This window comes from Dioscorea cayenensis, unplaced genomic scaffold (assembly GCF_009730915.1).
Source record: "Dioscorea cayenensis subsp. rotundata cultivar TDr96_F1 unplaced genomic scaffold, TDr96_F1_v2_PseudoChromosome.rev07_lg8_w22 25.fasta BLBR01000226.1, whole genome shotgun sequence".
Lineage (NCBI taxonomy): Eukaryota > Viridiplantae > Streptophyta > Magnoliopsida > Dioscoreales > Dioscoreaceae > Dioscorea > Dioscorea cayenensis.
Genome location: NW_024086617.1, coordinates 1 through 13169, shown reverse-complemented (window position 1 = coordinate 13169; position 13169 = coordinate 1). Strand labels below are relative to the sequence as shown.

General features: G+C 32.6%; 1 protein-coding gene across 4 annotated transcripts; it reads right to left on the bottom strand.

Moving 5' to 3' along the window:
* Positions 1-813: 813 nt before the first annotated feature.
* LOC120253855 (protein ROS1A-like) lies at positions 814-8913 on the bottom strand. 4 transcript variants are annotated; one of them, XM_039262065.1, is made up of 20 exons: positions 8883-8913; positions 8730-8777; positions 6782-8253; positions 6391-6481; positions 6087-6271; positions 5425-5909; positions 4931-5010; positions 4439-4523; positions 4243-4334; positions 4078-4146; positions 3952-3988; positions 3769-3851; positions 3135-3587; positions 2965-3001; positions 2828-2885; positions 2605-2744; positions 1637-1702; positions 1387-1501; positions 1257-1295; positions 814-1128 (listed from the first exon to the last, which is right to left on the bottom strand). In XM_039262065.1, the coding sequence occupies exons 3-20, from the start codon at positions 8187-8189 to the stop codon at positions 1004-1006; spliced, it is 3648 nt and encodes a 1215-aa protein (XP_039117999.1). In that variant the 5' UTR covers positions 8190-8253; positions 8730-8777; positions 8883-8913; the 3' UTR covers positions 814-1003. The 4 variants fall into 4 exon arrangements, 3 of the variants coding, with proteins under 3 accessions (XP_039117999.1, XP_039117997.1, XP_039118000.1); XM_039262063.1 differs by lacking the exon at positions 8883-8913 and having other exon boundaries at positions 6782-8256; positions 8730-8872; XM_039262066.1 differs by lacking the exon at positions 8883-8913 and having other exon boundaries at positions 5425-5906; positions 8730-8872.
* Between the last annotated feature and the right edge of the window lie 4256 nt (positions 8914-13169).

Sequence of the window (13169 nt, the reverse complement as noted above, 5' to 3'; positions counted from 1 at the left end):
CTCATATCTACCGAAATGGTCATGACCTACGACTCCCATGCAAGGGCATTTTTGTTCATAAAATTTGAAAAATCACTCCGCTGACATCCGCTCCATGCTTTGGGGGTTTCGAAAAAACATAGAGTTAAAAAGCGAAGTGGGTTTTTGGGGATTGCAAAACTAATGAGAGATTTTTTTGAGCATTTCCACTTAAAATAACTTGTCTACCATCAAGTTATAATATTTTTTTGAAAAAATAATTTTATATTTATTTTTAATAAAAAATACATGGTGTATAAATTTTGAAGACATTAGTGCGGACATTGGCAGTGCCGGCGATGATCAAATTCCATAGGTCTTCCTTGTGCCGACATAGACCATACTGCAATCAAAGGCAGAGAAGAGATTGCCCTAAACAGTGAAGCAACTGTCAACGAGGCCTCTTGTACAAGTGATGTGGATGTCATGTCATTCAGGGCATATTTTTAGGGAAAGCTATTCGTTTAGCATTTACTCTTTATCTTTTTGCCTCTGCACTTTGCTCTAGAATTGTTATACCAAAAATTATAAAAATATTAGTTAAGTGACTGTTATTTGAAAAATTGATGCATATAAAAAATTTGTGCATGTTGTCCACATTGTCAACACATTAAAAAAAAATAAATAAATAAAAAATAAAAAAATAAAAAAATAAAAAAATTTGATGCATATCCATTATGAGTCTGTATATGGACAATCATTTTTCTCCATTATTGTTAATGTTTATTGCTTGTCTGTCTGCTATACTCATACAGAATTCCCATGTAAACCAAAACGTGTTGATCTGCAAATGAAAATTTTACACTGAGAGCAATGCAACACATGTTATTCAATGGTTTTATTTGTCTATCTGATAAATCGCAGATCAGAGAACCATTCAAAAATTTGTTCGTCCATATATATACACAAAGTGGATGTCTTTTATCTACAAAATGTACATTGTATAAATCCCTAAAAGAAAATAAAATGTCTGCATGCCATTTTGTCATCGGTGTTCTTTCTTTGGTGTCATCTTTTTCTTCGCTGCTTGACTTGCAGGAACATGTAATCTTTTATAGAGAAGTTCTACTCTTCTTGTTTCCCTGTCAAATCCTCGGATGCATACAGTTCCTGCAAATTTCCAGTACGTTAATCTATAATTGTTTTCATTGGTATCTTTGACAAACAAATGAGATAATAAAAAATGTCTAAAAGTCAGTGCATTGGATATCTATTAAGTTAGTTGTGCCATAGCATACCTTGACCCATGCAGAATTGTATCTCTTCCATTGTTAGACCTAACAGAAAAAAGTTTAACTATAAGCATTGTCACGTAAAAAATCAAAGTAAGTTTCTCCTTAATAGAGATGAGCATGCATATATTACAACCTCGGAAAATTGTTGAAATGCCGGTTCCAAAATAACAAATTTTTCTTGGGAGGTTCCATAACCAATTCCTAGGAACAACAATCGGGTCTTTACTGGACTTGTTATCAGCAAAAACCTACATGTGACAGAGCAATGGGGATTTCTTAACAGTTGCCATTATTGATATTTTTTTCCCCTAATTGAGTTTATTAAGGGAAAATAACAAAAAAGTTAAAATTATTGAAAGAAAAAACATAACTAAACTATTTACCTCATTGACTTGAAAATAAGTTCCATTTAGTGGGAATCTCCCTCTCATTGCTGTTCTGCAAGGTATCTACAAATGGTGATTTATTTTTCTATCAGAACACATGTATCATTTTTACAAATTTAAAAATTAGTTAAAGAACTAGGCAAAGATGATTTCATGTCTTTTCTCTTCAATTTTAAGTGCATACACTTCAAAGAAGTTTGAAGATAAAAAGAATTAAGCATATGCTTCAATCCCAAAAGCAATTTGAACATACCCTTATAACATTATTAATGAAAACAAGACAATTAGTTTAAGAATTTGTTCTTATGAGGGTCAAGAAAAACCACTTCCAGGTTAAGATACGGCTTTCAGATTAATCTCTAGGGAAAGGGCAGACTTGAATAGAAATTTACCAAAATTTCATTCATATATGAATATGATCTATACAGTTAAATGATATTTACATCATAAATGGAAAAGAATCGATAGAACCAAAAAAAAGTATCAGAATGGATGAATTATCTTTATTGAAGCATACAAAAAGGAAACGAAAGACGGAAATATATCATGAACTACTGAGCACTTGCTTAAGAAGAAGAAATAGGAATCTTTAGCTAATATCATGGGATATATAAAGTCTTGAATTCATCACCTATGTAATAACTATAAGGTCTGCCACGCTCACATTTCATCTAATTAATAAGATTTTAACTACTTCCAATACAATTCCATTCAATTTCATAAGTCTATGCTTTAAATTTATTACCCTATATGACTTCAGGGCAGCAGAATCTGTTAGACAAACAAGGATACATTTCTTTTTATATCTGTGTACAATAGATGAGTTGTCTATGTTAAGCTGTTACTTATATAATTTATGATCTAATATAGGTAAAGCATCCTCTCTTGTAACCTATATACATTCAGGGCCTTGCCCTCTTAAGATACTTATATCATGACTAGGAAAATTTTGCTATATGACTCACCAGAAGTGTGCCTCTAACTGTTTCTGATTTTGCTTCCCGTAAACCGTTGCATCGAAAGCAAGCCATGTTGTTGCAGAGTTCATCAAATCCTTGAAAGCTACAGTGATTTATGGGTGGCTCGCTTGATTCTGCGTTTTCACCTAGTATAGTAGCATTGAAGTAAATCAAGAGTATTTTGAAGCATGATCCAACAGTTAAAGTAGTTGATTTCATAAAAGCTCGCCTGGTTTCCATATAGCAAATAGGTACCGATATTCATCATTTTCCTCTTGTTCATCCATCTGCAAGCCATTTAAAATGCAAATCCAATGATTGATTAAACATAAAAACTTTATTTATCTGAATTGGCAAAAAACGTACTCCTTCTAGTAGAGGGTGATTGCCTGGGAGCTCATAGCTGAAACATGGTAAAATTTAGCATTGTATGATTATTAGCATAAACCAAGGATTCAAATTCTTCATTATGATGGCTATAGCTAACTTCTAGTTTTTGTTGTTTATATTCAAATTATTTGCATGTAAATACATACACATAATGCTTTGTTCGAAATTTGTGTGTACTCTTTAATGCCGGCATCAAGAAGGAAACAAATGGTGCAACAATCAAGGCGAGATTTGAATTCCCATCATCTTGAGGTTCAATACTGTTTGCCTCGTTTATATGTTTGAAATCTTGGGATGCATCTTTCAAATTGAACTCGATAATATCATCTTCATCTGAATTGCACAAACAACCATCAGAATAATTGGCACAATATTGTTCAATGTGTTCAGTTTTAGGTTCAGGTTCATGTTGAGGTGATGGTGGTTCTTCAATGACAGGTTCACAAGAAATAGAATTAAATTTCTCTGAAAGCTGGCTGTCTTCTAGTTGAGCAATTGCCAATGGCCTTGAACCTGTAAAAGAATCAATACTAGATATGCTGGAATATATAGAGTTCACTGAACTTCTTTCCTCTGGTCCGGTGAGCAACCGCTTTGCACTGCAGTTATCATGAATCAATCAATAGTTTTGCATCATGTCATATGTGACAAGTTTAAATTGGTTATTCAAGCAAAAAAATACAAGCCCTGACAAGGCCTCTTTCTCACACTCGCCCTGTATTTTGTCTTGCTTGCATTAGATTATATTATGGCACATAAGTCAAGATTTCTGGAGCCTACCTAGCATATGCACTTGCAAAGTGTTTGCATTCATTCCTCATTGGGCACGCATTACAATTTGGATTCTTCTTAGTGCAGAACACCTTCATGAATACAGCATGCGTATCATGGTGCCATAGCCATATTAAATTCGACAAATGAAAAAGAAAATCTTTTGTTCGATTTATTTTATGGTGGTCATACCTTCCCAAAAGTAATCAACTGATAATGTAGCTCATACCTGTCAAATATTAATTGTTCATATACATTACTTTCAGACTATGGCAAAACCATCTAAATACAACTGTAATATTTAGATTAAGTACTCACAATGTCGGTTGATCAAGTGTCCATAACCGAGGCCAAAGGTACTCCTGAACAGTTCCCATGATTGGATATCTTAGGAAGTTAGCAAGAGAGAGTTAAATCTGATCAGCAATATTAATATAATTAGTTACTGGAAAAATTCAACACTTCAGGAGTCAGGAGGCATACTTGTCGATAGCATGGAGCTGAGCTGATTCAGGCAGTGGTTGAAGTGGTATCCATCCCAATCTTACGAATATACGAGCAATGTTCGTGTCAACCTGATCGGGGAGATGACAAAATTGAGTGCAATAAAAATTCAGTGATTGATATATTATATGCATGTGTATGTCATAGAAATGGAGTCTATTGAAGAAATGCTTACCGGAAACGCCTTAAAGTGAAGTCCTAAAAGGCGAACACAATCAACACTTTTAAGCCCCAATCCCTCTATGCTGCGGAGGTACTCCCTAAATGGACCAAAGCACTCCAGTTTGATACGTTTTGAAATCAGAAGTATTTCTAAATTATTTGAAAAGAACCAGATTAGATACTCGAGGCTTTCGTAACCATAATCATAATAAGCAATGCTTCAGCCACAAGAAATTGCGGACACCCATGAGTTAAACTTAAGTTTATGAGAAAATCTTTCAATTATTCTCAAATCCCATCTGCATTTTAATTGAAATTGCAGTATTTGTTGCAAAGTACATGTATTTGTACCCAATTGTTCTTTGTGCTATCAAAATTTGGCAATCAGTTATGGCCAATTTTCCCAAAACAAATTCAACATTTTCAAGGTGAAATGCATGACCCTTAAGTAACATATGTTGATTGTTGAATAAGGCAAACAAAAAAAAAGATTATCTTAACTTACTTTGCTTTGTCAGGAGAAACATTTCTCAGCCATTCAAGATCAATGCTGCCATGGTCCTTAGCCATCCGAATAAGAAAATTCTGCAGAAAAGCAATCATCATTATCATGGATTTTCACATCTACCTGTAATAAGTTAATTATAGAGAATTATTCAAGCCAAAAGAGTGGCAAAACTTTTTTTATATTGTTTATAACTCAAACTTGTTAACAAGTCAGTACTACATTGTAAGATAATATCAAAGATTGCAAAATTAGTTGCAAGAATCAGGAACCCTCATGCTTCCAATATGGACTAAGAAGATGAACAGGGTTTACTAAGCAAAAAAGAAAGTCCATCCATGAAAGCCACTAATAATAAAACAACTTCCTCATTAATGAAATTTGCCGTCAACCAAAGATTCTGTGACTCTATCATAGTAGACCAAAAGCAGAAGGCTCAGACTACATATTTTCCTTTCCGATTTGGACTATGGAAATTCATGAGATGCAAATACCTTAACTCTTGCTGCCAATACATTATGTTGTCCACGTAATCGAATGGCGTCTGCAATTACATCTACATCCGCTTGACTTACTGCTTCCCAATCTGCTGAGTCAATATGTTCGATGTTTCGCTCCTTTGTAGGAAGGTTGCCATATGCCTCTTTCCTTAAGTTATCCCAATCAATATTATTGCTAGCTATCTCATTAGTCTTCAACTTCTTTGCTTTTGGCGTAGTATTTGGATTATTATTTGGCTTGTTTTGAACTATACCTTTGGAATGGGACTTTGAAACCTTCAAAACTTTCAAATTCTGCAAGATGCTGTCATATGATTTTGGTTCTTTCTTTTTAGAGAAAATTTCATCAGGCTGGGTGCCCACAGTAACTAGTCCCTTGCTTGGATTCCGACAACAAGAGCGATTTCCAATTAAATCTTCTATTTCTGAGCATATAGATGACTCTGTGCAATTTTTGCACGGAGAAATGGGCGAACCTGCTGCAGAGCTCATGTTACAATTAAATAAAAACTTCTCTTGGTTTTCATATTCTTTTGTCTTTATAATCTGTATGCCTATCATAGAAGACAACCATTTTTTGTTATATAGACATCCAGATTATAAAGGCAATGGATGAGAAATGGCAATTGGATCATTGGTTGAGATGAAATCAATACCAACAGAGTTTCGCAAGGAATTTTCATCTTCATTTGTTTCATCTATAGCTTCATCGCATTTGCTCTTCTCATCCATTGTTAAGATCCTTTTCTCAACAAGTGATGTTATCTTTACCGAATCAGGTCCATGTACATTTTCTTTTGATTTTGGAGGAAATCTCGCAATAAGATTCATGAAGGAAGAGCTGTAGAATTGGAATCAAAATTGATGGAGTTAAAAGAACATAAGCAAAACAACATAAAGGTAAAATTAAATATTTTTCAAATGTATTTAATTATTTTACTAAATAGAATAAGGACTTACCTTGACAAAAGGTCTGAAACATTCTGTGTAAGAAAGACACCAACCACAGAATCCACAACAGATCCCTTCCACTTTGAGAAGCGTCGGTTTCCTGTCCCACTGAGATACATTATTATCGTCTTATATAATATCCCTGTGTGAAATTGTCAATAGTTCCTTCACATGCATATGTTTTGTCTTGACATCTCTTATGTAGATAGCATGAATTCATATGAATGTACTTAGCACTTAGGAATTAAACCAAACACCTTTGGCAATACTACATGTAAAGCATAATTCACATGTGCGAGGTAACTTTTAACAGTTGAACTGTCCTAGCTGCGACTAATTAATTTAATAAAGTTGACACATCTCATTGGTAAAGGAAAGCATATGCTAGCAGTAGTAGTACCTTGTATTAAGCGTATCTTGGCCAGGAATGATTCTGCACGCCCTTGGAAGACTCTTCTTTCGTTTTCCCACCATCTCTTGGTATCATCACTAAATGCCCCAGTATCAGTATCGGGTATATGTTCCTTACTCGCAAAACAATTCCATAGCCATCTGTTTCTTGGGTCAAAAGCAACAACAAGACGGTCTCGATTAGGTTGTCGTTTGTATGGAACCATTGCAGTAGCTTCATCATAAGGAACAAAAGCATTTTGCCAATTAGTCATACTTTTTTTCCACCGGTTCCTATTGACATTAGTATCAGGTTTTTGTTCCAAGGAATTCAATGGGTGTACATATGGTACTAATGCAAGTTCTTGATGTTTGAGAGCGCTTTGAACATCTGCAAGTGATTCCCTTTGCTTTCTTGGTTTTTGTGTGCTCTTCACAGGAGTTGAGATTGCCATTAATTGGTTGCAAACATCATTAGATTCAAGTTTGTCTAGGTCAAAGGCAGGAACTGGTATCTCCAACTTCTTCTTTGTTAGCTCGGCTCGACTAGTTTCCAGTGTACTATTCAACATTGTCAATATCGCTGGAGTTATCAACCGATGCTCAGAGGCAAACATTAACATTTGGTGACGAGTAAACATTGCAGGAAAACTTTTTTCTTTTTCAATCTTTCTCCTTTTGTAAAACTTGGTGAACAAAGAGAAATTCATGCTTGCGCTTAGGTATTCTGCCGAATTCTTAGAACAATCAGCAGATGAGGTCTTATTTAAATCAATTTGGCTGGGAATGCAAAGACCATCTGAGGTTCCATTCACAGCATTCTGCTGCTGCTTCAACATTTGGCTCTTTGACAAAGACATGATCAGGCACCTTTTCTCTTCAACCCCTTTGCAAAATGGAGTGAAACTAAATGCTGGATGTCTATATAGATTTTGAGATTTCATATTATCAATTCTTCTCCTTTTGTAAACCTTGTGGAGGAAAGAAAAACTCATGTTTCGCCTCAAGTGTGTCAACAGATCCTCTGATGAGAATTTGCTTTCTTCATTCAGATTTAATTTTCGGCGCACCGAAAATTTTCCATCTTTATTTTGTGCATCGGTATTCTCCAACGATGAATCCCATGGCTGCATTGTTTCACTCACAAAATTGTTGCCATTTTTCCTCTTTCTACCATTTTTTCTCTTGCAGATTTTTGCTCTCTTCCTGGCAGGCTTCGGTGTTACTAGATCAGGTGTCAAGGGATCTAACGCCAAGGGAGGTCCATCGTTTTTGCGGATCTTTGATGTGATCTTCTTTAATCTAGGCCTTTTATGTTGAATCTTCTTCTTTGAAGTGGTTGCATGTTGTTCGACTGTATTGTCGGTATTAGATACCTCATCTGAATTTTGGAGATTTTGTTCTTCATGCATATCCATTAGAGTTAATGTAAAGTACTCTCAACAATCTGGGTATTTGTGGATGACAAATACCACATTGTCTCTGCTTTATAGAGAAGAAAGAAAAGGACAGGCACAAAAAGGACAAGCATTTGTGAATTGGATTAAGAAACAGAAAATAAACTTATTTGACAATACCACTATCAGATTATTTCAAGCATATGAAAATTTGCAGAAGATTCAAATAAACAAAGACAAGAAACATATTTACAAATAAGAAAAATGAAGAGGTTTAAAACTTTTTATGTCTAGCCAAAACTTCAATTATATGCTCATTCTCTAGTTTTGTTGCACATTTACAAACTGCAAATCATCATCTCTTAAACAAAACAGGAGCAGACACTAAAACCTTCAACAAATTTAACAAAAATAAAAACAGAAAAAGTCCTAAGATCACAATGAAATCATTGACCAACCTCACTCTTCCAACTTAACAAAAATCTTCAGGAAAAAAAAAAACACTTTTCCCAATTCAACGACATTCTCATGAGAAAAGAACATAATGAAATCATCACTCACCAATGAAATCACTGAAATGCAAGAATGAACGACAGCTGAAGAAGAGCTCTAGCATGGAAATAAGGATGGATTAGAAGAAGAGATGGAAAGTTAGAAGAAGAAACACTCCATTAAAGTGGAGATGAGAAGGAAAGATAACTAGTTATAACTCACAAATTTACTTTGTAACACCTCAAATGTTTGCCTTTCCGAATCATTTTGAATCGAACCAAACCAAACGGTTCATTCTTATCCCTTTTGCCATCTCAACATGAATTTTCTTTTCCTGTTTAAACATTGAATTACTTTAGAGTTCTTTGTCATCTTCTGTGAGTCAGGGCACAGTAACAAATGGAGTATTATGCTGTTACGTGGCATGCGCATGGTGATTTTTGCCATTTGTCATGGCCTAATATTTTTGAAGTTTTAAAAATTATAATATAAAGAAAAAAATACATACCCAATATGTCTGTCCACTGCGCCAATTGTGTGTAAAGCGCACATCACGGCAGACCATCTTTGCTTCTTGATTTGGATGACCAAAATTAACTTTAGTAATCCTCCGAGAAATATATATATTACGAATGTGGGAGGTGGATATTGGGAGGTTAATTCCTGCTAATGGTGGTAAATAATTGAAATAGTGACTAGTTGATTTTGTAAATAAAAAAATTAATAACTAAAATTAACAATTAGGTTATTAATTGGTTTATAATAAATAATCTAATTAGTCTCTTACCTTATTATACATTTTTATTTCATCTTAGATTTAATTTTTATTATAACAATATTATCGGGAAATATTTAGTTTTTATTATAACATCACTAAGTTTGTGGTGCTAGCATGATCACAGTGTTAAAAATTGTAATAAAAACTAAATTTATAATTAAATTCCGGATAAAATAGAAATACAGTGATTATTTAGGCTATTTATTCTTTTTTATTTTATTTTTCTTTTAGCCTCAAAGATAGATAGTTCTAATCATACCCTTGGCTTGAATTATTAGAAAACTTTTTATGTATGTCTCATTTTATCTCATAAACATCTCTCAATGAGGGAAGTCAAATATAACGCAAAATAGTGACTAATTTATTTTGTTAAAAAAAACTATTAATTAAAATTAATAATTAGGCTTTTAAATAATTGGTGAAGAATTACTAAATATTTCATTATTTTTATTTTAATTGCTTCCCTACTTCAAAAGTGGATAGTTCTAATCATACCTCTGCCTTGTCTATAATTATTATAAAAAAAAACTCTCTTTTTGCGTTGTTCGAGAATATCACGTGAGTTTTGTCATTCATATTTTTATGGTTTTCTAGTGAAAATAATTGAGTTGTTTTACTATTTAATTTGGCTGTTAATTTAGAAATTAAATCTTTATTTTCATGTGAATGATAAAAACGATGGAAAATTTTATATACCGAAAATAATTGTGTATAATGTATGGCCCAAACTAAAATTTTTAAATTTAAACACAAAACTTTATTTTTTTCCAGCTTGGACAAATTATTCAGTAAAACACACTGAAATCTTACATGAGTCAATTGCCTTGAACACTTTACTATTGACATGGTGGCACAAAATTCAACCCCAAATAAGTTGTAAATATATTTTTATTGTTGAATATGGCCAGCCAAACCCACAACCTTTACACTCATACCTAGCACATAGCTTAGAGAAAATTTAGTCCCACGTTGGGTATCAGGGGCGGAGCCAGAAATTATATAGAAGGTGGTGAACTATAAATTTTAAAATAATTAATTAACAAAAATTTTAAATTTTAAATTTTAACCTATAAATTACATTTATTTTTTTAATAAAAATAAGCAAAACTTAAGAGAAATAATTAAAATTAATTAATATATCAAAATAAATACTTTTCTCAAAATTTAGATTTCTTTATGATTCTGACTCAGCTGGCTTAAGATAACTAGAGGTCTATAACGGAATTTTAGAATAAACCCTATAATTTATTTAATAAAAATTGATTTTATTTTAATAAAAACCTATTTGAGATATTTGTTTATCTTTTTATATACTACTAAAATCATGATAAAATGATATATTTAAAATTAAAAAATAAAATTCAACAAAGTAAAAAATTTAACAAAAAAATTGTAACAATATAGAAACTACAAAAGCTCTTATTTATAATTAAAAGAAATAAATATTTTTGTATCATGATAATTATTGGTAGTTTTTCAAAATTTGAGTTTTCAAAATTATTATTAAAAAAATTTAAAGATGAGGATTTAAAAAAAAAATAAGGGCCTAATGTAATTACTTCATTGGCCTTACCCTTAAGTTGATGTTGTTCTAATTTGTAATGGTACAAATATAGATAATATTTTAAATTAAAAAAATTCTCATCTATAGGACATATTTAATCTAATATTTTATCTAAATTCTTTTAAATTTTTTTTATAAATTTAATTTTTATAAATTATTTACATTTAAGATCTTATTAATTACATAATAAACTGATATCTAAATACTTTTGAAAAATAATAACTTTGATTTAAACTTCTATCAAATTAATCATAATTTTAAAAAAATTTATTTGTTACTAAATCAAAGCTTTAATATTTCTCATATCCCTAAAAATCAATACACATTAATCAATCATAAATAAATAAATAAAATCATTCAACAGAAAAATAAAATAAAAAAATATAAAATAATGAAAATATAAAAAATATAAAAATACATAAAGATAAAAAATAAAAAAAATAAAAAAAAACATTGAAAGAAGGGGCGGAAGGGGGAGGGCAGACCGGGAGGGAAAGGGAGGAAGGGGGGCAAGCAAGGCAAGGGCATCGAGAGGGGGGGTGGCGAGCGAGGCCTTTGGAAGAGAAGGAGCGGGGTCAACAGACCCCACTGGCGACAGGGGGGGCGACCACCGCCCCTGTCGCTCCGCCCCTGAGGTATTGTGAAAAGTTTTCACTATCATGTATACAGTATACATTTCTTGTCATACTTTCCTTGCAAAGTTTTTGAGAGAGAAAAGGTTTAGTTTTATACCGCACCATGCATGATCCTATTTTTAGTTTTCTTTTATTGATCTTGATTGTCTAATTGCATGCTTTTCAAAATTAAATTACAACAATCTAATTAACATGGAATTGATTTTCTAATTTACATGCTTTAGGTGGTGTTTGGTTGGATGTAATTTTAAATACAGTGGATTTCCAGTTACAATGTAACTGGAAATACTTGGTTTTCAAAATACAGTACAATTAAATCTTGTGTTTGGTTGGGTATAATTGAAATTACTGTATTATAAGATTTTTTTGTTTGTTTTGAAGGATTTGTAAATCTGGACTTAAAAAACGCGTGTGTAAGTGTATGTATATGTGTGTATATATGCACATCTTTGTACATGTATAACAATATATATATATCTATATAAGTATATGTATATGTGTGTATATATGAATATATGCATATATATATATATATACATATATGTATATGAGTATACATATATGTAAACATACTATGTATAGGTGTATGTATACATGTGTGTATATGCATATATGCATATGTATATATGTATATGTATGTATATATATGTGTGTGTATAGGTATATGTATGTGTGTATATGTGCATATGCATGTGTATGTATATATATTTTTTTATATGTATATGTGTATGTACATGTGTATGTGTATGTGTATATGTATATATATGCATATACATATTAATATATATGTGTGTGTGTGTGTGTGTGTGTGTGTGTGTGTGTATACACATATATATACATCATATAAGGATTTTCAACTCGCAGGATTTCGACTTATGCCCAATTTGGGCGTAAAACCAAATCCCTTATTGGATGTAATCTGAGTTACATGGGTTTTTAAAATCCTATGAAACAAACATTAGATTTCTAAAAAGCAAGTAACTCAAGTTATATGTAACTCCAAATTCCTACAAACAAACACTACTTATATGTTTTTCAAAACTAATTTATAACATGCTAATTTTTTTTTAAATTGATCTTAAATATCGTGTGATCAATCTTAAAGATCTACTTGTTATAATATGGGGCGGCCCCTTGTCACTAGAGGGTTCAGTGGATCCCATGGCCCTAGATGCCCCCGCCTCCCCCCACGGATGACCCGAAGTCCCTCCTCGGGTTCCTCGACAATACGGCTCCCCTCCCATGTCTTGCCATTCGCCCTCCCCCTGCGACAGTGCCGCATCTGTTCGTGACCCAATCACCGGCGCAGGAAGCGAGAACACCAAGGAATGCTTTAGGATTAAGAAGGGTGATAATTGACAAGCAAGGTTTTAATCTGGTTTAAATAGCCAATGAAAATGGAAACGTGTTACCTTGTAGCTTTGATGTAGAGAAATATCTGTTGCATATCACGTACTAATGCTATTATATATATATATATATATATATTAATACATAGTCTATCTGTCACACCCACCCCTTCATCGAGGTAA

Excerpts from the sequence above, each read along its gene's own strand:
- LOC120253855 (XM_039262065.1), bottom strand. The coding sequence starts at position 8,189 with ATGGATATGCATGAAGAACAAAATCTCCAAAATTCAGATGAGGTATCT. Across the intron at positions 2,886-2,964 it reads ATCACCCTCTACTAGAAGGA|ATGGATGAACAAGAGGAAAA; the intron begins GTACGTTTTTTG and ends AATGGCTTGCAG. Across the intron at positions 1,502-1,636 it reads CTTATTTTCAAGTCAATGAG|GTTTTTGCTGATAACAAGTC; the intron begins GTAAATAGTTTA and ends TGTCACATGTAG.